Source organism: Salvelinus alpinus, chromosome 7 (assembly GCF_045679555.1).
Source record: "Salvelinus alpinus chromosome 7, SLU_Salpinus.1, whole genome shotgun sequence".
Taxonomy (NCBI): Eukaryota; Metazoa; Chordata; class Actinopteri; order Salmoniformes; family Salmonidae; genus Salvelinus; species Salvelinus alpinus.
The window spans coordinates 9,991,192-10,015,829 of NC_092092.1; the positions used below are offsets into that span (position 1 = coordinate 9,991,192).

Sequence of the window (24,638 nt, forward strand, 5' to 3'; positions counted from 1 at the left end):
TGGACATCTAGTGACCTACCATCATCTAGTGACCTACCGTCTTCTAGTGACCTACCGTCTTCTAGTGACCTACCGTCTTCTAGTGACCTACCGTCTAGTGACCTACCATCTAGTGACCTACCGTCTTCTAGTGACCTACCGTCTTCTAGTGACCTACCGTCTTCTAGTGACCTACCATCTAGTGACCTACCATCTTCTAGTGACCTACCGTCTTCTAGTGACCTACCGTCTTCTAGTGACCTACCGTCTTCTAGTGACCTACCGTCTTCTAGTGACCTACCATCTAGTGACCTACCATCATCTAGTGACCTACCATCTAGTGACCTACCATCTAGTGACCTACCATCATCTAGTGACCTACCGTCTTCTAGTGATCTACCGTCTTCTAGTGACCTACCGTCTTCTAGTGACCTACCGTCTTCTAGTGACCTACCGTCTTCTAGTGACCTACCGTCTTCTAGTGACCTACCATCATCTAGTGACCTACCATCATCTAGTGACCTACCATCTTCTAGTGACCTACCATCTTCTAGTGACCTACCATCTTCTAGTGACCTACCGTCTTCTAGTGACCTACCGTCTTCTAGTGACCTACCGTCTTCTAGTGACCTACCATCATCTAGTGACCTACCGTCTTCTAGTGACCTACCATCTTCTAGTGACCTACCATCATCTAGTGACCTACCATCATCTAGTGACCTACCATCTTCTAGTAACCTACCATCTTCTAGTGACCTACCATCATCTTGTGACCTACCATCTAGTAACCTACCATCTAGTGACCTACCATCTTCTAGTGACCTACGATCTTCTAGTGACCTACCATCATCTAGTGACCTACCATCATCTTGTGACCTACCATCTAGTAACCTACCATCTAGTCCCCTGGCCTTACACTTATATCAGATGTCACAACTCCATTCCTCAAGAGACCAGCAGACACTGCTGCCTTCAAGGACCCGTCCCATATTCTTCATCCCTACAACACCACATGGATGCAACCCCCTCCCCTTCCCTGCTCCATCTCCACAGCTCCCCTGAGGCTGTTGCCATGGTTCCCAGGTGTTAAGTACAAATCAGGTGTTTCCCAATGGTAGGTAAGGTGTTGATTGGGACCCAACATTCACCTGTGTGTCTCTAGTGATCACCTCAGAATGCAGGCCAGATGACATTTCCCCCATTTAATACAACTCAGATAGCAATTCCCCAATGAGTGGTACACTGCATTACCAAACTCCTTTTGCTAGTTAGTTTGCACCTGGCTTGCTGGTGTGCTTATCAAGATTAAACAATTAATTGACTTTATTTTCGTTTCAGATTTGATCCAAACAGGATAATTGCATGACCCTGCCTGGTCATATGTTTTTGTTTGTAGAGATCGGTTCAGTGGCCATTTTACTCACACCGTATTCACTGTTCTGTGTTGGTTGTGTTTCTCCATGCTGCACTTGGCTGAGTAGGGCTGGGCTGGGAGAGACTATAAATATACTGCTGACCTGCAAAACAAATAACCAAAATCTAAAACGTAACCTAATTTTAACTAATTCTGAAATGAAATATCAGTTTGCAGGTAAGTAGTGTCCGAATAGCTTTTTCTGTCTGGGCTGTACCATCATCTGGCTTTGCTGACCTAGGTTCTGCACTTTTTCATGAACCAGTTGTCGTTAACCATCTGTGCATGAATGTAGACTAGAGTTGATGTATATAAACCAGCCTGTCCCAATGTGTTTTATATTTTTCCTTGGCCAGGTGAGGGCAGCAGAGTGGACACTCAGATTTGTAAACCTTTGTGTTTTTCCCAGGGTGCAACGAGAGCAGCTGGCAGCCATCTTCCAGCTGCTGAAGTAGAACCAGGAGACGTTTGGGGAGGTGTCAGAGGGAGCCGTGGAGGAGCAACTCTACTCCATCTATACCCCTAGTCTACTCACAGTCGACTGTACTACGCCTAACTCTACTTTTCCCAAACTCTACTCTATGTTAATCCCACATAAAACTGACAATCAAGATTAAGATGCATTCACATGGTCCACTGGGTTTCAAAGGGGGTGTTGTTTCAAAGGTCCACTCTGTTTTGAGGCACATACTCTTCTCTAAAGATTCTGAGGTGATAGCAAATCAGGCTTTGGATAGTTGGGCCTGAGTGATTTGATTGGTCTGATAAAATTGGAGGTTCTTATACCGTACACACCCATGAAAGCCAGCAGTTTCAGCAAGCCTCACATCAAACACTTATCTGAACAGGTCTTACTTCTTTCAGCTATTCCCTGCCTTGCCTCGGCCGAATCCTTATCTCACCCATTGCTATCTCTCCTCACCCTTTCCTATGGAGCACCCTTTCCCTCTAGACCACTCTGTTTGAACAAACACATCATTGGTGCGAAACACAAACATGCACATTAGATACTCCAACACGGCTTCTGCTTTTTATTACTTTTATATACCATTCAAAGCAATAAACACTGTGTATTTGATACAAGTAATGGCGTCATCGTTGTGTCGATTCTGGATTTTGTCATCTCCCCTGTGTGTGGCTGGCAATGTAATCTGACTAAATGTCTGTAATAATAATAATAATAATGAATAATACATTTTATTTGTAGAGACCTTTTCATTTACAGACAGAAATCAAAGCTGTGGCAGAGTTGCATACTTACTGCATTCATACTGCGTACTTTTTACACTAAGTTTGAAACTGTTTTTGAAGAAGCAACAGGTAAGGCGATGACATCAGCCGTCCATTCCATGAAGGATTGTGCAACATCTTCTCCAAAGACAATAAGACGCATCTACAATAAGGCTATATTGAGCTTACACGTTAACTGTATTGCTAAAGCTATTGGGATTTTAAATGTTTCTCCTAACATGTCTTTACATGTCACATGCCTATGCATTTATTTATTAGTGGTGTAAAGTACTTAACCTCTACAGGACGGTTGAGCTAACGTAGGCTAATGCGATTAGTATGAGATTGTAAGTAACAAGAACATTTCCCAGGACATAGACATATTGGTAGAAAACTTACATTTGTGTTAATCTAACTACACTGTCCAATTTACAGTAGCTATTATAGTGGAAGAATACCATGCTATTGTTTGAGGAGAGTGCACAGTTATGAACTTGAAAATGTCTTAATAAACCAATTAAGAACATTTGGGCAGTCTTGATACAATTTTTTTTAACAGAAATGCAATGGTCCATTGGATCAGTCTAAAACTTTGCACATACACTGCTGACATCTAGTGGCCAAAATCTAAATTGCACCTGGGCTGGAATAATACATTATGGCCTTTCTTTTGCATTTCAAAGATGATGGTGCAAAAAAAACAAAAAAAACGCAAGTTTTTTTCTTGTATTATTTTTTACCAGACCTAATGTGTTATATTCTCCTACATTAATTTCACATTTCCACAAACTTCAAAGTGTTTCCTTTCGAATGGTATCAAGAATATGAATATCCTTGCTTCAGGTCCTTCAGGCAGTTAGATATGGGTATGTAATTTTAGGCGAAAATGGGAAAAAAGGGGCGGATCCTTTTTGCTTGTAAGCAGGAATCAGGAGGACAGAATTGTGGTCAGATATAAATGGAGGGTGAGGGAGAGCTTTGTACACGTCTCTGTGTGTGGAGTAAAGGTGATCTAGATTTTTTTTCCTTCTGGTTGCACATTTAACATGCTGATAGAAATTAGGTAAAACTGATTTAAGTTTCCCTGCATTAAAGTCCGGGGCCACTAGGAGCGCTGCCTCTGGATGAGCGTTTTCCTGTTTGTTTATGGCGGTATACAGCTCATTGAGTGCAGTTTTAGTGCCAGCATCTTACTTATGTCTGGGTGTGCCCCCTGGCTATCTGTAAGTAAATAAAAACTAGAAAATGTGGCTGTCTGCTTTACTTAATATAAGGAATTAGAAATTATTTATACTTGTACTTTTGATACTTAAGTATATTTTATCAATTATATTTACTTTTGATACTTAAGTATATTTAAAGCCAAACACTTTTACTCAAGTAGTATTTTACTGGGTGACTTTCACTTTTACTTGAGTCATTTTCTATTAAGGTATCTTTACTTTTACTCAAGTATGACAATTGAGTACTTTTTCACCACTGTTTATTAGTTAATTAGTCACACAGTAGCCTAATCCCAATCAAACCGTCTGCCGGGCCTATATTAATTATATTGTGCTTTGCTTTTTGTAATGTGTTATGTTTTGCTTTTGAAAGCCACAAACGTTTTAAATACTGCGAAACATTATTATTAATTTATTATCAAACAACCTATTTTCTGGCCGTTTGATGCATCGGGTTGTCATCGTTACGCACCATGGCCCATGATGGGCGCGCACGTGAAACCTGGCAAGTGGCCAAGAGGGCAGGAGAGAGGCAAAACAGTTCAGCGCATCCCACCACGACCAAATACTTATTTCAAAATGTTGCTATAGTCAGTCATCAGTGTACCTAGGTAGATCCTCTTTCTCTCTCTTGGAAATGACAGCCCGATTCCGGAGAGTTATGCCCCTGGCGCTGGTGGTCATGTGCGCGCTGATCTATGTGTTTCTGTATGGACATATCTCTGAACACCGCATCGGGTATGTATTCTGCACCAACAAATGGCAACATATTTGACTTGTTGAGTTAGTCAAAGGACGGTATTCAGCCGTTAGTATTTTACAAAACTGTGGGGAACGTTCACAACAAGAATAAAAAACTAAAACTCCAAAATATATTTTTTCTTGTTGCAATTGTTGCATTTGACCCAAATACAAGTTAAGAAAACAGTTTACATTACAGTGCACTTATTACCGTGTAATTACATGTAGTTATTCACAGACTATTCAGTCTTACACTGTAATCCCTTACAAAAAAGATTGCAGTTTTGAAACTGCAGTAAAAGTTCAGTAACTGCAGTGGACTGTGGTATTTTGGACACAGTAATTGCAGAATAACTGCAGTGGACTGTGGTATTTTGGACACAGTAATTGCAGAATAACTGCCTTGTAGTTATAATTCACTGTAACTACAGTCAAACTGCAAAATGACTGTATAAAACCTCTCTAAGTTTCTTCCTAGGTTTTGGCCTTTCTAGGGAGTTTTTCCTAGCCACCGTGCTTCTACACCTGCATTGCTTGCTGTTTGGGGTTTTAGGCTGGGTTTCTGTACAGCACTTCGAGATATTAGCTGTCGTACGAAGGGCTATATAAAATAAACTTGATTGATTGATTGATAAAAACAGGGTTCTTTTGTATGAGGTATTTTCAGCATTATGCAGTTATATTGCACTCTAACTGCAATTGTTTTTTCTTAAGGGATTGCACTGTAAACTAATTGCTGTAACCCTAACATTACCATGTACTTAGTGTAAAGGATTTGCCCCATAGTCTGTGGCTTGTTGAAATTGGCCAGTTAAAAGGCATACTTCACCACTTTTTGACATCATATTAAAAATCATAGATGACATCATAGGGGGTTTTCTTATCTTTTTTTAATGCAGAACATCTTGTTTCCCCCCCCACGTATACAAACACTGGTATGGTGCTGGATGTATAGGTGTCTGTATAAGTGAGAGAAAAAAGAACAAGATGTTATGTATTAAAAAAGATAAGAAAACCCCCTATGATGTCATCTATGATTTTTTTATTCAGCAATTTTCAAAAACTACAGCTACTTTCTAGGGGACGGCATCTCCTATAGTAAAAATACAACAGATGTTTTTGGCACATTCATGAAGTATAGGCTTTCTACCACTCTCAAATCAATCATCAAAAGTAATTAAGGACATATTTAAATAATCCATTAACACACATTGTGTATTTCTATCATTCTTGGGTTTCTACGGTGATGGAAACATTGTGGCTGTCTACGACATATCTAAAAGGGGGAGCTTGTCCACATGGTTGAAAAACTTCCACTATGCCTCCAATGTGGACTTAAATATTAATATAACTAAGAAAACTGCAGCTGGTAACTTGGCAGCAATCCCAACCAAAGAAAAAAGTAATTCCGTGACGACTGACCCAACAACTTTAAAACAGACCGTAAAGCAGACAAATGGATTAACAGGTGGACCCAGGTCTGCACACAAGGAGACCCCCATGGTCCCCCTGCAAAAAAAGGACTTCAAGCAATATCCCGACTGGGATTTTGAGGATGTTTACATCCAGGACAAGCAACCAAGACAGACGGTAAGCCTATGTTTTTAGACAGTCACTGGTCAAGGATTTGCAAATATTAACAAACATCCCAAATAAACTGTGTGTGTGTGTGTGTGTGTGTGTGTGTGTGTGTGTGTGTGTGTGTGTGTGTGTGTGTGTGTGTGTGTGTGTGTGTGTGTGTGTGTGTGTGTGTGTGTGTGTGCCAGGCCTGTCCCCAGTCTCTGAGGAACTCCAAGGACCCAGGCTTCAAGCAGGCCTTTATACCAGACGTCCAGTTGTACCTCCACGGTGAACTACTCAACGTGCCAGAGTGGAACAGGCTAGCTCACTTCAATAACCCCTTTGGCTTCATGGAATACACAAACTACACAGGTGTGTGAGTGTGAGTGTGAGCGTGCGCACGCACTAGTGTGTGTGTGTGTGTGTGTGTGTGTGTGTGTGTGTGTGTGTGTGTGTGTGTGTGTGTGTGTGTGTGTGTGTGTGTGTGTGTGTGTGTGTGTGTGTGTGTGTGTGTGTGTGTGTGTGTGTGTGTGTGTGTGTGTGTGTGTGTGTGTGTGTGTGTGTGTGTGTGTGTGTGTGTGTATGTGTGTGTGTGTGTGTGTCCAGGAGTATAGCTATCCAGGCTGTATCACAACCGGCCGTGATTGGGAGTCCCATAGGGCAGCGCACAATTGGCCCGCGTCGTCCGGGTTTTTAATCCATTCTGCGGGGATGGATTAAATCCATTTTTAATCCATCCCCGCAGAAGGCATTTAGCCTTTTGATAGGCCATCATTGTAAATAAGAATTTGTTCTTAACTGACCTGCCTAGTTAAATAAAGATTAAATTAAAACAATTTTTAAAATCCTTGGCAGGCAGCGCAGCTCGTATGGCCAACTCCCTCTTCAGCCATGTAGACTTTTGACACAATGACAAACTTTCATCCTTTAGTACACAGTAACACACGATTAAAGAGGGCGGGTCTAGATTGGCTATGGGTGTGCAGTATCAGGAAGATGGCATAAATCAAGAAACATCAAAAGAAGTGAGAAAGCAAGTGGAATATGTGTCTAACTGCCATACTCGGCTACCACAGGTTTAAATAAGAGCAAGAGGAACAAACACAAATTACAAACAGGTTCTTAGTTTGGGTTTGAGTGGCAGAATAATGAATTCCCAGACATGCGTCAACTTCCCACGTTTTATTTCCATCTCCACAATAGTCAATGCAAATTGAATTACTGAGGTTTAATTTTGAGACTGGCCAAAAAGGAGGACAAAGGTAACGCAATGATTTAATCAAGCAAAACAAAACACAGATTCTGGTGCATGGTTGAGGGAAGCACTAACTAAACAGTCATTTTACTTCTCAATATTAGATTTTTATTTTTAAATGATCTCAAAATTAAGTCAGCAATTTACAACGTTAGACCCCAGCTACATGGCAAACTTCCCTCTTAGCTGTACTTTCAAACTTAGAAAAGACAGGATTTAAAGGAAATGTCAATGAGAACAATGAATCAATCATTCAATTAGCAGTTGTTTTCTCAAACCAAGGCAGCATGCACAAGCAAATGGAGGCTTATTGGGAGATTCTCATTTGGCCAAAAGACTGTCCTCTGCTCAACTCCTCCACCCTCTCTCCTCAGTGATAAGTGATTGAGGAGAGTGTCAATTCGTTGGTTCTATATGGAACCATAATGACTCAAAGAACCTTTCAGAAAAGGGTTATTGAATCTTTTAGTGATAATTAAAATGTAGGGGCGCCCACTCATTAGAATATTTTGGGGCGTGGTTTGCTATTTTTGTGAAACCGTGACAAGTGAGAGTGTCATTCCAGTTGATCTAACTTGATCTGTTATGTCAATGTATCTTAAATATAATTAGGCCCAATAACAGTATCTGTTGAAAGACTCACGTAAGGCCTTGTGTCAATTGAGAACTGTTTACTCAATCAGTAGCCTCTTCCAAATCCCCAACAACCTGATGTTCCGGTTTTCAGCAGAAATGGAAAGAGAGCCTGTGACCAGACTTCGGCTTTTGGACGTTAACAAGGTGATGCTCCATCTTAACTCCTCCTCCACATTTACTGGATTGGTTGAACAGTGCGGAAGAGAACCTCCCCCGACAGTTGTTTTTCCTCTTATCAAGACTATGAAAGAGATCTAGCTTCAGGCGTTTCTTTAATGGCTGCTACGTTAGGTTACTAAAATCAGTGGTACTCAATTCTCTCCTCAGTGACCCCCAGCTGTTCCAGAGATATACACCGGATTCAACTTGTGAATTAACACAATAGTAACACCTATGGAATTTTAATAATATAATACAGCTAACTACAATCATTTAAAAAAAAAAGTTATTCAAAAGGTTCTATAAAGAACCAAAAAGGGTTGTAACCAGGGGAGAATGACTGCCCCCGCTCATTGAGGATTTCAAGTTCCTGTGTCAAGTGCAGGCATTGTTTTCAGAAAACAGGATCCCCCATTATAGTGAATGATAAAATAGCAAACTTCGTGGTCAATCTTTGTATAAATAAAATAAGACAATCATGGTACCGATGATTACTTCTATTACACCATGTCCTTGAGATGGTTATTTTTTAAATCGCACACAGAAGAAGTTAAAAGGATCATTTCGTTGCTAATGGCAGCCTGCAGTACCTCGACCGGCCTTCAACTTGAGATACTCAATGAGCTAATGCAACACTGTGCTAGCCTGCAAAGTCACTTCCTAGAGTAGCTCAAACTGCGCATGCAATGTTTCCAAAAACTCATCCATGAAGCAAGATGGCAACACGCTGAAACGACACTTCACACTTCCTGATCTACAAATATGCCACAGACTTCACATAGGAAACAATGGGGTAATGTCATCAATGGCTCTGTCCATTTTCTTTTACAGTCAATGGTTGAAACCATAGTGGAACCCTTTTTGGTGCTATAGAGATCCTTTTTGTTAATGGTTCTCTATAGCACCATAAAGGTTCCATTTGGAACTTTATGATCATGGTTCTTTATAGAACCTTCAAAAAAGGGTTATTTTTAGCACCAAAAAGGCATTTGTTATGGTTACAAGCCAAATAACGCTTATTTGGCACTATGGTATCCTACCTGAGTCCTTGGCAGAAGATTTTTGATATCTGCCACACCCCCTTTGAATCAGCTGTTGTTTTGTCGGAGGACAAAATACACGTTTTTAAAACGATATGCTACTTATTGTTTTATCTATGAAATGTCAAACTAGTGGAATTTATTGTTACCACTTCACACATATATTTTGGTATTCCAACACATGCCCTATGCTACACACAGAGAAAACCATTGTTACTCTCCCGGGACGGACACAAGCCCGCCCCCCCTTCGGCAAATCAGATCACGCCTCCGTCCTACTCCTCCCTCCCTATATGCAGAAACTTAAACACGAAGCCCCCGTGGTGAGGACTGTTTAACGTTGGTCTGACCAATCTGAATCTATGCGTCAGGACTGTTTTGATCACGTGGACTGGGAAATGTTCCGGGTCACCTCTGGGAATAGTATCTACGTATACACTGACTTGGTGACTGGGTTCATCAGGAAGTGCATAGAGGATGCTGTTCCTAGCTATGACTGCCATAAGGCAATCAAAGAGGCAAAACGACAGTACAAGGACAAAGTGGAGTCACAATTCAACGGCTCAGACACGAGACCCGTGGCAGGGACTCCAGACAATCACGTATCATAAAGGGAAAGCCAGGCAGGTCGTGGACACCTATGCCTCATTCCCGGACAAGCTAAACACGTTCGATGAAAACAACACCGAGCCACCAACGTGGGCCCCCGCAGCTCATGTGGACTGTGTGCTCCCGATCTCCATGGCCGACGTAAGACATTCAAGCGTGTTAACCCTCGCAAGGCTGGCGGCCTAGACAACATCTCAAGCCTCAGAGTATGTGCAAACCAGCTGGCAGGATTTTTTATGGACATATTAAATCACTCCCTATCCCAGTCTGTTGTCCTCACTTGCTTCAAGATGTCCACCATTGTTGCTGTACCCAAGAAAGCGAAGTTAACTGAAGTAAATTACTATTGCCCCATAGCACTAATTCTGCCATCATGAAGGGCTTTGAGAAGCTAGTTAAAGGACCATATCACCATAACCGGCACCATAGATCCACTACAATTTGCATATTGCCCCAACAGATCCATGGACGACGCAATTGCCATTGCCCTGTACACTGCCTTATCCCGCATGGACAAGAGGAATGCCCGTGTGAGGATGCTGTTAATCGACTACAGCACAGCCTTCAACACCATGGTGCCCTCCAAGCTCATCACTAAGCTCAGTGCCCTGGGTCTGAACTCCTCCCTGTGCAACTGGGTCCTAGACTTCCTGATAGCCCGATCCCAGGTGTTAAAGGTAAGTAACAACAACTCCGCCACGCTGATCCTCAACACGGGGGCCCCAAGAGTGCTCAGCCCCCTCCTGTACTCCCTGTTCACCCATGAGTGTGTGGCTATGCACGTCTACAACTCAATCATCAAGTTTGCTGACGACACAACTTATGATCATGGTTCTTTATAGAACCTTCAAAAAAGGGTTATTTTTAGCACCAAAATGCATTTGTTATGGTTACAAGCCAAATAACGCTTATTTGGCACTGTGGTATCCTACCTGAGTCCTTGGCAGAAGATTTTTGATATCTGCCACACCCCCTTTGAATCAGCTGTTGTTTTGTCGGAGGAGAAAATACACGTTTTTAAAATGATATGCTACTTATTGTTTTATCTATGAAATGTCAAACTAGTGGAATTTACCAACAACAATGAGTCAGCCTACAGGGAGGAGGTGAGAGCCCTGGTGGATTGCCAGAAAAATAACCTCTCCCTCAATGTCAACAAAACAAAAGATCTGATGGTAGACTACAAACAGCAGAGAGAGCACCCCCCCTCCCCATGGGTCCACAGTGAAGACAGCACATCACTGAGGACCTGAAATGCTGCCTCCACACCAATACCATGGTGAAGAAGGCGCAATAAATTTGTCTTGGCCGCTAAGACCCTCACAAACTTTTACAGTTGCACCATCTCTAGAGCATCATCGCCTAGTACAGCAACTGCACCGCCCACACCCGCAGGGCCCTCCAGAGGGTGGTGCGGTCAGCCCACGCATTACCGGGGGCACACTGCCTGCCCTCCAGGACATCTACAGCACCCGATGTCACAGGAAGGCCAAGAAGACCATCAAGGACCTCAGCCACCCGAGCCACGGCCTGTTCACCCTGCTACCATCTAGCAGGCGGAGACAGTACAGGTGCATCAAAGCTGGGACCGAGAGACTGAAAAACAACTTCTATCTCCATGCCATCAGACTGTTAAACAGTCATCACTAGCCGGGCTCCGCAAGGTACCCTGCCTTGCACCTTAGACACTGTCACTAGCCGGCTATCACCCGGTACTCTTACCCTGAACCTTAGAGACTGCTGCACTATGTACATGGAGTCATTGAACACTGGTCACTTTAAAAATGTTTGCATAAGGTTTATTGTTTTGAAATCATTTATGTAGTTAGAAACAGATAAGATTATAATTCCTGCAGCCTTGTTCTGTTGAAAAGTAATTTGATCGCTGAGAAATTAAGCTTTTTGATTACACACTTTATACAGTATGTACAGTATATCACAAAAGTGAGTACACCCCTCACATGTTCGTAAATATTTGAGTATATCTTTTCATGTGACAACACTGAAGAAATGACACTTTGCTACAATGTAAAGTAGTGAGTGTACAGCTTGTGTAACAGTGTAAATTTGCTGTCCCCTCAAAATAACTCAACACACAGCCATTAATGTCTAAACCGCTGGAAACAAAAGTGAGTACACCCCTAAGTGAAAATGTTTAAATTGGGCCCAAAGTGTCAATATTTTGTGTGGCCATCATCATTTCCCAGCACTGCCTTAACCCTCTTGGGCATGGAGTTCACCAGAGCTTCACAGGTTGCCACTGGAGTCCTCTTCCACTCCTCCATGACGACATCACAGAGCTGGTGGATGTTAGAGACCTTGCACTCCTCCACCTTCCGTTTGAGGATGCCCCACAGATGCTCAATAGGGTTTAGGTCTGGAGACATGCTTGGCCAGTCCATCACCTTTACCCTCAGCTTCTTTAGCAAGGCAGTGGTCGTCTTGGAGGTGTGTTTGGGGTCGTTATCATGTTGGAATACTGCCCTGCGGCCCAGTCTCCGAAGGGAGGGGATCATGCTCTGCTTCAGTATGTCACAGTACATGTTGGCATTCATGGTTCCCTCAATGAACTGTAGCTCCCCAGTGCCGGCAGCGCCCATGCAGCCCCAGACCATGACACTCCCACCAACATGCTTGACTGTAGGCAAGACACACTTATCTTTGTACTCCTCACCTGGTTGCCGCCACACACGCTTGACACCATCTGAACCAAATAAGTTTATCTTGGTCTCATCAGACCACAGGACATGGTTCCAGTAATCCATGTCCTTAGTCTGCTTGTCTTCAGCAAACTGTTTGCGGGCTTTCTTGTGCATCATCTTTAGAAGAGGCTTCCTTCTGGGACGACAGCCATGCAGACCAATTTGATGCAGTGTACGGCGTATGGTCTGAGCACTGACAGGCTGACCCCCCCACCCCTTCAACCTCTGCAGCAATGCTGGCAGCACTCATACGTCTATTTCCCAAAGACAACCTCTGGATATGACGCTGAGCACGTGCACTCAACTTCTTTGGTCGACCATGGCGAGGCCTGTTCTGAGTGGAACCTGTCCAGTTAAACCGCTGTATGGTCTTGGCCACCGTGCTGCAGCTCAGTTTCAGGGTCTTGGAAATCTTCTTATAGCCCAGGCCATCTTTATGTAGAGCAACAATTCTTTTTTTCAGATCCTCAGAGAGTTCTTTGCCATGAGGTGCCATGTTGAACTTCCAGTGACCAGTCAGTATGTGGGAGTGTGAGAGCGATGACACCAAATTTAACACACCTGCTCCCCATTCACACCTGAGACCTTGTAACACTAACGAGTCACATGACACCAGGGAGGGAAAATGGCTAATTGGGCCCAATTTGGACATTTTCACTTAGGGGTGTACTCACTTTTGTTGCCAGCGGTTTAGACATTAATGGCTGTGTGTTGAGTTATTTTGAGGGGACAGCAAATTTACACTGTTATACAAGCTGTACACTCACTACTTTACATTGTAGCAAAGTGTCATTTCTTCAGTGATGTCACATGAAAAGATATACTCAAATATTTACAAAAATGTGAGGGGTGTACTCACTTTTGTGATATACTGTACATACTGTATTCTGGACATAGCTCATCCTATATAACTACTGCTGTACATACTGTATACTGGACATAGCTCATCCTATATAACTACTGCTGTACATACTGTATTCTCCACATAGCTCATCCTATATAACTACTGCTGTACATACTGTATTCTGGACATAGCTCATCCTATATATCTACTGCTGTACATACTGTATTCTGGACATAGCTCATCCTATATAACTACTGCTGGACATACTGTATTCTTGGGTTTACTACCATTTTATTTGTTCAGAAATGTGGTGGGTACTCTCTTCGTTCGCAGGACTTTATCCTGTTAACTGCTCCAAATGTCTGAACTGAATTTGGTAAAAGGGCTTTTATGTACTGTACTCTGCGCCATCGGCTTGGAACGCCTTACAAAATACTTTTAAACAGGAAGAACTTGTCCCGATTGGCGTTTTTAAATCACTGATGAAGGATTTTGATGCTGATTCCCTGGCCTGTCAATGTTTTTAATGTGCTGTTTTATGATTTTGTTATACTCTTGTGAATTCTATGGTTTTTACTAGATTACTTGTAGTTTTTCATGTTGTCTGTCTGTGATTGTGTAATGACTTGGTGCTGCCTATCTTGGCCAGGACGCTCTTGAAAAAGAGATTTCAAATCTCAATGGGCCCTTCCTGGTTAAATAAATAAATACAATTCTGGACATAGCTCATCCTATGTAACTACTGGTGTACATACCTTTTTCCTACTTATATATTGTCCATACTGTCAATACACACCACATATTTATATTCCGAACTCAGACATTGGAATTTATCATTCTGATATTTCTTCATTTATTGATTTCTTCAATTATTTTTCTTGTTTGGGGGGGATTATTTGTGTATTACAGTGGCGGTCGATGCCATTTAAGATGGGGGGGTGATGAATTTTTTTGGAGTATGGTCTTATTTCTATTACAGCATATTGGATGACCGTCGTTACCCTTTTTTAAAAAGTTTGCGAGGAGAGGACCGAGGAATTAGCAAATCCAATTGAGAATCTCCCAAAGGAAGTCCACTGCAAAAATATATTTAAAAAAAGGTCTACTAGGCCTGTTTTTGTGTGGTTACAATGTGTAGTAGTACAGTACTTTCTGATACTGATACCATTGAATGGTGCCAAGTGATGCTTGCTTTATGGAATCCCAAAGACACAGACAAGGAAAGCATACTGTGTGTGTGTGGTTACAGAGATAAAGGCAGTGGTGGACCTGATCCCCAAGCCAAGAGAGCCCCTGCTCCTGCCGCGGGGAAACCCCAAGTGTATTCGCTGTGCTGTGGTGGCCAACGGAGGAATACTCAACGGCTCTCGGATGGGGAAGGAGATCGATGCCCATGACTACGTGTTCCGGTCAGTGTGTGTGTGTGTGTGTGTGTGTTTTTGTGCGTGCGCCTGTGCATATTCCTATGACTGCATGCATCAGTGCATCACAATGATCAGGCGATTTTATTTAACCTTTATCAAGGCAGGGAGTCCCATTGACCAAAGTCAATTTTTCAAGAGAGCCCCTGCAATATACAATAAAATAGCATAAAAAGCAACACTAATAAAAATAAAATAAAAAGTGTGAATAGTGTTTCAGCTGGAACCTATATTTGGTTCTGGTTCCGGAATGTGTGAGAGATTCCTATGAGTTTAACCTGTGGTCAATTCCACGGTAATGGAATTATGAGTGTCCGATTTTTCACTTTAAAATGTATGCCAAACATAAGCTATTGATTTCAAAGTTTAACAAACCATACAACTCTATGCACAATTACTGCTTTGAACAATTTACACAGTAAATAAATAAAAAATTAACATTTACTGCAAAAACTGTGCAAAATCTCCTTCAGTTTTATTTAGTTACCTAACGTATCTGCACAGTTCTTCCTGTAAATGTGTTTTTGTACAAATGTTCAGTTGAAATTGTTAAAAGCATTCCTTGTGCATAGAGTTGTATAGTTTGCTCAACTTTGAAATCAATGGTTTTTGTTTGTGCCTTCAGAAAGTATTCACATTCCTTGACTGTCACGCTGGTATAAAGGATTTGGAGACAGGTGCAGGAATACACAATAGGGGTTTTTAATACCCCCAAAACAAACACGTATACAAAAACACTGGGCTGTACCCAAACAAAAGAGCGAAGGTAAACCTCGTTGAACGACACGGGACGAGACCCGTAATAATATATACAGCATAACAGCTGCACCATCGCATAGGTACTCACACCACCAACGGACATGGGAACAATAACCAACAAAGACAGCGGTAACAGAGGGCATATATATAACATACTAATCAGGGGAAATGTGAACCAGGTGTGTGTAATCAGACAAGACAGTCCGGGGTTGATGATAATGAATCCCGTTCAGTGAAGCCTAGAAAGCCGATGACGTAGACCTCCGGAACTGGTGAACAGAATGAGCAGTACCCCCCCCCTGACCTGACCAAAATAATACAGAAAACTAAGGTCAGGGGGTGACAATGGTGAAGTTATTAATTACACTTTGGATGGTGTATCAGTACACCCAGTCACTACACAGGTACAGGCGTCCTTCCTAACTCAGTTGCCGAGGAGGAATAAAAATCCTCAGGGATTTCACCATGAGATCAATGGTGACTTGACAACAGTTACAGACTTTATGCTGTGACAGGAGAAAACTGAGTATGGATCAACAACATTGTAGTTACTCCACAAAAATAACATAATTGACAGAGTAAAAAGAATGAAGCCTGTACAGAATAAACATATGCCAAAACATGCATCCTAACAAGCCACTAAAACAATACTGCAAAATATGTTGCAAAGCAATTCACTTTTTGTCCTAAATACAAAGTGTTATGCTGGGGGCATATCCAATATAACACATTACTGAGTACCACTCTCCATATTTTCAAGCATAGTGGTGGCTGCATCATGTTATTGGTATGCTTCTAATCAGTAACGACTTGGGAGTTTTTAAGGATAAAAAAAGAGACGAAAGCTAAGCACAGGCAAAATCCTAGAGGAAAACCTGATTCAGTCTGCTTTACACCAGATACTGGGATATGAATTCACCTTTCAGCAGGACAATAACCTAAACACAAGTCCAAATCTACACTGGAGTTGTTTACCAAGAAGACAGTGATGATCAACAACCAATCTGACAGAGCTTGAAGAATTTAGAAAATAATAATGGGCAAATGTTGCACAATCCAGGTGTGGAAAGCTCTTAGAGACTTAGCCAGAAAGACTCACAGCTGTAATCACTGCCAAAGGTGCTTCTACAAAGTATTGACTCAAGGGTGTGAATACTTATGTAAATTAGATATTTCTGCATTTAATTTTCATGTTTTCACATTGTCATTATGGGGTATAGTGTGTAAATGGTTGAGAAGAAAATCAATTGAATCCATTTTGAAATCATGCTGTAACACAACAAAATGTGGAATAAGTCAAGCCGTATGAATATTTTCTGAAGGCATTGTACATTTTAAACTGAAAAATCAGAGTCTCAGCGTAATTCCGTTACCATGGAATTGAACCGTTACCATGGAATTGAACCATTACCTATGACCTTTCCAGGAAAAACTGCTTTACTCTTGGCCAGCACTGTACTGGAGGTGTTTGTCCCAGTAAGGTTTTAGTCCAAGCAGGGTGAATTATTATAACACCAACAGGATAGTCCATGTACATGCGTGATCTCTGCAGTACTGTTTGTGACAACCTCTTTGGCATCATAATTGGCTCCTCCAGTGTGTTGCAGACTTTTTCAACATCAAATATTTGTTGTACAATATTGTCTTAAGGTGTGGTTACTTGGAATGGGATTCATTCAGCAACCCACATAGAGAATGTGAGAGAGACACCTCATTTCTGAATGTACTGTACTCTGACACGATGTATTAAGAACAAATAAACCCCAACCACACAGTACTGTTACTTTCTGGTTCACCTGGTCTGACTATGTAAGGGTTATTAAAGGATTTATGCTAAAGTCTGTGGTCCTGTTCATGTCCTGTTCAAGGGGTTGAATAGACTAATTGACTATGAGCTTATACAGTTGAAGTCGTAAGTTTACATACACCTTAGCCAAATACATTTCAATTCAGTTTTTCACAATTCCTGACATTTAATCCTAGTAAAAATTCCCTGTTTTAAGTCAGTTAGGATCACCAATTTATTTTAAGAATGTGAAATGTCAGAATAATAGTAGAGAATGATTTATTTCAGCTTTTATTTCTTTCATCACATTCCCAGTGGCTCAGAAGTTTACATACACTCAATTGGTATTTGGTAGCATTGCCTTTAAATTGTTTAACTTGGGTCAAATGTTTCGGGTAGCCTTCCACAAGCTTCCCACAATAAGTTGGGTGAATTTGGGCCCATTCCTCCTGACAGAGCTGGTGTAACTGAGTCAGGTTTGTAGGCCTCCTTGCTCGCACACGCTTTTTCAGTTCTGCCTACAGATTTTCTATAGGATTGAGGTCAGGGCTTTGTGATGTCCGCTCCAATACATTGACTTTGTTGTCCTTAAGCCATTTTGCCACAAATTTGGAAGTATGCTTGGGGTCATTGTTCATTTGGAAGACCCATTTGCGACCAAACTGACTGATGTCTTGAGATGTTGCTTCAATATATCCACATAATTTTCCTTTCCTCATGATGCCATCTATTTTGTGATGTGCACCAGTCCCTCCTGCAGCAAAGCACCCCCACAACATGATGCTGCCACTCCCATTCTTCAAGGTTGGGATGGTGTTCTTTGGCTTGCAAGCCTCCCCCTTTTTCCTCCAAACATAACGATGGTCATTATGGCCAAACAGTTCTATTTTTGTTTCATCAGACCAGAGGACGTTTCTCCAAAATGTACGATCTTTGTCCCCATGTGCAGTTGCAAACCGTAGTCTGGCTTTTTTATGGTGGTTTTGGAGCAGTGGCTTCTTCCTTGCTGAGCGGCCTTTCAGGTTATGTCGATATAGGACATGTTTTACTGTGGATATAGATACTTTCGTACCTGTTTCCTCCAGAATCTTCACAAGGTCCTTTGCTGTTGTTCTGGGATTGATTTGCACTTTTCGCACCAAAGTACGTTCATCTCTAGGAGATAGAACGCGTCTCCTTCCTGAGCGGTATGACGGCTGCGTGGTCCCATGGTGTTTATACTTGCATACTATTGTTTGTACAGATGAACGTGGTACCTTCAGGTGTTTGGAAATTGCTCCCAAGGATGAACCAGACTTGTGGAGGTCTACAATTTTTTTTCTGAGGTCTTGGCTGATTTTTGTTTGATTTTCACACTATGTCAAGCAAAGCGGCACTGAGTTTGAAGGTAGGCCTTGGAAGACATCCACAGGTACACCTCCAATTGACTCAAATGATGTCAATTAGCCTATCAGAAGCTTCTAACACCTCAGGTATGACATCATCGTCATTTTCTGGAATTTTCTAAGCTGTTTAAAGGCCCAGTCAACTTAGTGTATGTAAACTTCTGACCCACTGCAATTGTGATACAATGAATTATAAGTGAAATAATCTGTCTGTAAACAATTGTTGGGAAAATGACTTGTGTCATGCACAAAGTAGATGTCCTAACCGACTTGCCAAAACTATAGTTTGTTAACTAGAAATTTGTGGAATGGTTGAAAATGAGTTTTAATGACTTCAATCTAAGTGTATGTAAACTTCTGACTTCAACTGTAAGTGTGATTGTGTCATTTTTACTCTGTGTAGAGTAAAGCACTCATAACCACACCCATTATTATCATATTTCCCAGCATGCTCTATTTTAGGTTGATTTTCAGAATTATTTGTTTAAAAATCTGTGTTTTTGCATGTACATTGATTCGTTGATTAATCTTTTGTTGCACAAAGATAAATAACATAGATTTTTCTAAACTAATCCAATCTGTTCATAGAGGGACTTATTACACCCATTACTGAGATGGTTGTTCCAGTTTAAATGATTTAGGTAGTCTCTATAATCAACATTTAGTTAACCTGGTAGTAATTCTGAAAGCAGGTTGCAGATAATAAAACAATTCTAATTATTGGAACTCTTCACTGTGTTTCAATAGGAATTATGTATCACTTTGCAAGGCTTTGAAGTGTGACTTTCAGTCCTGATGTGGCCTGTAAACCAGGAGTTTCTGACCACTGTGTTAGGATATAACTAGGCCCTGAAAGAAAGCTCTTACTATATATCTAATGTACTGTCATAAAAAATATGCAATGAAGGCTGGTAGAACCATTCATGGAGGGTTCTATAAAGAACCCTTCATAAAGGGTTATAGGTAGAACCCTCTGCAAAATGTTCTACCTAGAACCAAAAAGGGTCCTCATAAGGGGACAAACGGAAGAACCCTAAATGGATCTACTTAGCACCCTATTTTCAACGAGTGTACCTACCAGTGACCATGATAATGTAATGGAGATTGCTCATGAAGAGTGATGAATGACTGTCTCTCTCTTTCCTTGTCTCCGTACCAATCCCTGTCTCTCTTGCTGTATCTGTCCCATTTCCTGTGTCTGTCTCGGTCTCTGTGTCTGTCAGGATGAATGGTGCCGTAACCAAGGGTTACGAGGAGGATGTAGGTAATAGAACGTCGGTGTACATTCACACCGCCCACGCCATCACCGAGTCTCCTTATTTATTCCATGAATATGGCTACAACAATGCACCTCATGACAAGGTAGGTTACCACAGTCCTTCTGTTGTACTAGACCACAGCAACATTTTTAAAGGCCCAGAGCAGTAAAAAACTAGATTGTCCTGGTAGTTTGGTGATATCTATATGATTGATTATATGGATTATATGATTTATATGAGTTTGAAATAACACTCTGAAATTGTGGAAATTATGAAAATTCCCTTTTTGTGTAAGAGCCTTAAATTTCAGCCTCTTCAAGTGGGATGGAAAGGGGATACCTAGTCAGTTGCATAACTGAATGCATACAACCGAAATGAGGGGGGGGGGGGGTTGTTTTGGGGGGTTAACTTCCTTGCTTAAGGGTAGAACGGCTTGGAGATTCGAACCAGCGACTTTTCAGTTACTGGCTCAACGCTCTTAACCGCTAGGCTACCTGCCGTACCACGGAGTGTTTGGCCCGCCGCATAAAGTCACAAGGTGATCTGATTATAATAGATCAATGAACGTTCATTTGCATTTATCCTAGTTCTGGTAGTGGTCCCGCCCAAAAGCAAGAGAGATTGTGCAGTATGACTGTCTTCCATCCGAACAATCACTTCGTCTGATTTGGCTTCGATCAGCAGCAACCATTCATGAAGTAAATGTCGAGCTATTTTTCTATTATAAAAGTCAAGGACATGCTGTTCATGGTTTGCATGCTTCTTCACATTTTTTTCTAACGTTCTCTTGAGGATTGACGCCCGAATAAACTTTCTGATGAAGATTTAGTCTAAAGTGCATTATAGTGACATGGAAAAATAATGATATTTCAATTTGACAATTAAACGGGAGCTAGTAAAAATATTTCTGGAAAATAAATTCTAAATAAATGATTGAATTGACGCGTCATTCAGGGCAGGTGGGGCAGATCCTGTTTGTTGCCTGATTTGCATTTTATTTTGGAATTACTACGTGTCTCATATCAGTTTGCTAACAATGTAAAAACATATTACCATTGAGTTAATAACGCTGCATACAAACATGGTCTGTTTTTTGCTTTCTTGAGTAAGGCAGCTCCAAAATGCATGCATTTCAGCCTAGCTCAGTGCTTTCTGTGGTGGGGCAGCCATTGGATAATACAGAGTGTAGGGGTTGGTAATGTTCTCTAGTTGTGCCGTGATTGGCTCAGTGTTCTCTCACTCATGGGGACACTATGTCACCGCAAAATCTACGGGTAGAGCTTGAAAATTCAAGCCCCTTGGATGCTGCCTTAGACTTACATTAGGAGTGCCCATCCAAGAAGGCTCAAGGTCATTGGCCACAGATAAAATGACATCAAATCACGTTTTATCTACAGTAGCTTTGATTGGACTGATACTTTCAAAATCTTAGCTAGCAAGCTAGACATCATGCATCAAGTCGGCAATCTGCTGGCAAATCCTTTTAATCCTTGTCATATGAAGAGAAATTATAGATTAAATGCATCTGTGCTCATCGGCCACTGTACATGAACATTACACAACAAGTTGGAAATCGCAAATTCAACAATGAGTGCTAAGGCGCCACTGCAGCCTGGGTTCGATCCCAGGCTGTGTCATAGCCGGCCGTGACCGGGAGACCCATGAGGCGGCGTACAATTGTCTCAGCTTCATCCGGATTAGGTTTGGCCGGCTGGGATGTCCTTGTCTCATTGTGCTCTAACGACTCCTTGTGGCGGGCCGGGCACCTGCAAGCTGACAATGGTCGTCATTTTGACAGTGTTTCCTCTGACACATTGATGCGTCTGGCTTCCGGGTTAGACCTTGTTATTATACTGAAGAATATACCATGGGCCTCTGCCCTGTAGATAATCATGCCATTCTGCCCTGAATAGACGGCAGGCAGGGGGTGGGCAGCAATCAGGGATGTATGTAAATATATAAACATTTGTATCCCTACGCCCACACAGCCGGACTGAGCAATTCAGTGGCCCAAGGAGGCACAGGGAATTAAATGATATGTTTTTTTTTGTTATATAAAAATAAACATTGATTTATTAGACAAAGTGATGATTTAAAAATATAATAAAAGACTGCATGTGAGCTGTAAAAGTCATGACAGATGGTATTGTGTTCACACACACACACAGTGTCTCTGTTCTGTGCAGGGTATAAAGTATGTGCTGATTCCAGAGGGGCTGAGGGATTTCCAGTGGCTACAGGGTCTATTGGGGAAGACACCAGTCTCTAAAGGACCCTACAAGGACAGAGAGTAAGCCTGTGACGTGGATAGTCTCACACACACACACACACACACACACACACACACACACACACACACACACACACACACACACACACACACAGACTATTTGCCCTCCCCACACACACTCACTCACTCTACACTGCTCAGTGTTGTCTCTGCTGTCTTATCTGCAGGCCGTGGAAGGACTACTCAGGACAGTTTGATGAGACCCGTTTCTATGTTCTTCACCCTGACTTTCTCAGATACATCCGCAAAAGGTATAACAAAGTGTCCAATAATTATAATAATTTGGTGGTTGCTTATATTTGTCCCAACGTGTTGTCCAATAGGTGTTGTATTACAGGAGAGAAGGTTAGCACTCCCCTTGACGAGGATGGAAAAGGCCCTAGTCTACTGGCCTTCAACACACATATGGTTAAGGCACTTTGTGGCATTTTGAACGTGGTCCATTCTGGCTTAGTTGGAAGAGCACAGTACTTACAATGCGAGAATTGTGGGTTCGATTCCAGCCGGAACCACCCATACGAAAGTATATGCACACATGACTGTAAATCACTTTGGATAAAGTTGTCTGCTAAATGTCATATTTTATATTTAAGAAGACACACAACATGGGGCAGTTCCCATAGAAATTACGAGTCAAGTTAGCTTAGCAAGGTTAGCTTAGCAAGGTCATAGCGCCAAGCTAGCTACGTAGAACCCTGTGATCACATTCACTTCTAAGTGACTTCTGAAATGAAACTGTGCGCGTGTGCTCCTCATCTGTAGGTTCATGTGGTCCGAGGAGATGAAGAGTTCATTGTGGTCTATATTCAGACCTACTAACGGAGCATTCACACTCTTCCTGGCCCTGCACACCTGTGACATGGTGAGTCTGTACGCCACGAACACACACACACACGCAAACACAAACAATGGAGGAGACACTAATATGATCACCATTGAATTATTTGATTGCCTTATGTGGGTTCGATTCCAGTTGGAACCACCCATACGAAAGTGTATGCACACATGACTGCAAATCGTTTTGGATAAAGTTGTCTGCTAAATGGCATATTTTATATTTAAGAACACACACAACATGGGGTAGTGTATCATAGAAATGACTAGGTACTTTAGCTCTTTATTGAACTTGGGGGCTGCAGTCTACATATAGGTCACATGGTGTCATCGGAGATCCTCTTCTCTTTCCCCTCTCAGGTGGATGCGTATGGATTTATCACAGAGGACCACGATAAATATCCCAACTACTATGTTGAGAGGAACTCTAAAACCAAAGTAATCTTCTACTCTAATCACGACTACAACCTAGAGATTAAGACCTGGAAGGAACTACATGACACCAAGATCATCCGGCTTTATCAGAGACAGGAGGACCCAGAAGGAAAGACAGGCAAAACAAAACAACCATAAAACCCTGTCTGTCTGCAGAGGTGGACAAAGATACATCAAAATGTGTCTGTTACAAAATAACCTAAAGAACAATTGGAATGGGGAAATTTAAGATCAATAACGTTCATATTTAGTTGTGTGGTTAACACAATGTTTAGCAAATTGATATATTGTTCCTTTCTGTAATACACATGATTTCCAGTGTTCTGTTTGTGAATCTCGGGTTGATGGTGGTCACTAGACTCGATATTGTATGTTATGGATTAAACTCATAATTTTCAACCCAGGGACTGTGGTTGAACATTAGCCGGCTGGCTAAACCGGCACTTTCACTGAAACGTTGATTAATGTGCACTGCCCCTGTAAAAAAATAAAAAAAATAAAACTCAAATAATTGTTGATTGTGACTGACGCCAGACTGGAGGTACAAGGACTCAAGACACACTGATTATTATTGTATTGTGTGAAACACTGTGATTATGAAGCAGCTGGCAAAGCCACTACGTCTTGTTCCGACTTCCTATTTCTATAGTCCTACAAGTCTTGTCTTTTTAAAATGGTGGCCGTGAGGCTTGCCACGGTACAAGCGCTGATTCTATGTCTCTCACTTTTGTCAGTGTTATTTGTACGGAGGACTAAATATTTACACAAATACAGTCGTTTGGAACTACTAAGCATCAGGGAGAAATCGTATGGTGTCTCTGATCCACAACATCGTTCTTTACCTGTGGAATTGGCTAACAACGTACCTGGGCAGTCACTGCCTACAGGTGGGAATACACCCGGACATGGAAGGAGAGCTGGCCCCCTCTGCATGCCTTGCTACTATCGAACGTCCGATCACAAAATGGATGAACTCCTGCTTTTGATCCGAACTAAGAGATTATGGGGAATGCTTTGCCATCTGCCTGACTGAGACATGGCTGGACCAATAATTTTTTTACCCCAATTGGTAGTTAC

At 41.8% G+C, this 24,638-nt stretch overlaps 1 protein-coding gene and 1 non-coding gene across 2 annotated transcripts; both read left to right on the forward strand.

Moving 5' to 3' along the window:
- The first annotated feature begins 4,391 nt into the window (after positions 1 to 4,391).
- On the forward strand, positions 4,392 to 24,077 carry LOC139580402 (alpha-N-acetylgalactosaminide alpha-2,6-sialyltransferase 1-like). Its single transcript, XM_071409035.1, has 9 exons — positions 4,392 to 4,584; positions 5,871 to 6,177; positions 6,354 to 6,519; positions 14,642 to 14,801; positions 19,967 to 20,105; positions 22,189 to 22,292; positions 22,460 to 22,543; positions 23,055 to 23,154; positions 23,487 to 24,077. Exons 1-9 carry the CDS (start codon positions 4,484 to 4,486, stop codon positions 23,697 to 23,699), a joined length of 1,374 nt encoding a protein of 457 aa, XP_071265136.1. The 5' UTR covers positions 4,392 to 4,483; the 3' UTR covers positions 23,700 to 24,077.
- On the forward strand, positions 22,616 to 22,744 carry LOC139581984 (U6atac minor spliceosomal RNA). Its single transcript, XR_011676311.1, has one exon. It is a non-coding gene; the product is annotated as a U6atac minor spliceosomal RNA (small nuclear RNA).
- Positions 24,078 to 24,638: the final 561 nt, after the last annotated feature.

What these genes read in the sequence shown, in the direction of transcription:
- LOC139580402 (XM_071409035.1), top strand. Translation starts at nt 4,484, where the DNA reads ATGACAGCCCGATTCCGGAGAGTTATGCCCCTGGCGCTGGTGGTCATG. An exon ending in GGAATACACAAACTACACAG is followed by an intron (nt 6,520 to 14,641) that starts GTGTGTGAGTGT and finishes GTGTGGTTACAG; the next exon opens with AGATAAAGGCAGTGGTGGAC. An exon ending in GGACCCTACAAGGACAGAGA is followed by an intron (nt 22,293 to 22,459) that starts GTAAGCCTGTGA and finishes TCTTATCTGCAG; the next exon opens with GCCGTGGAAGGACTACTCAG.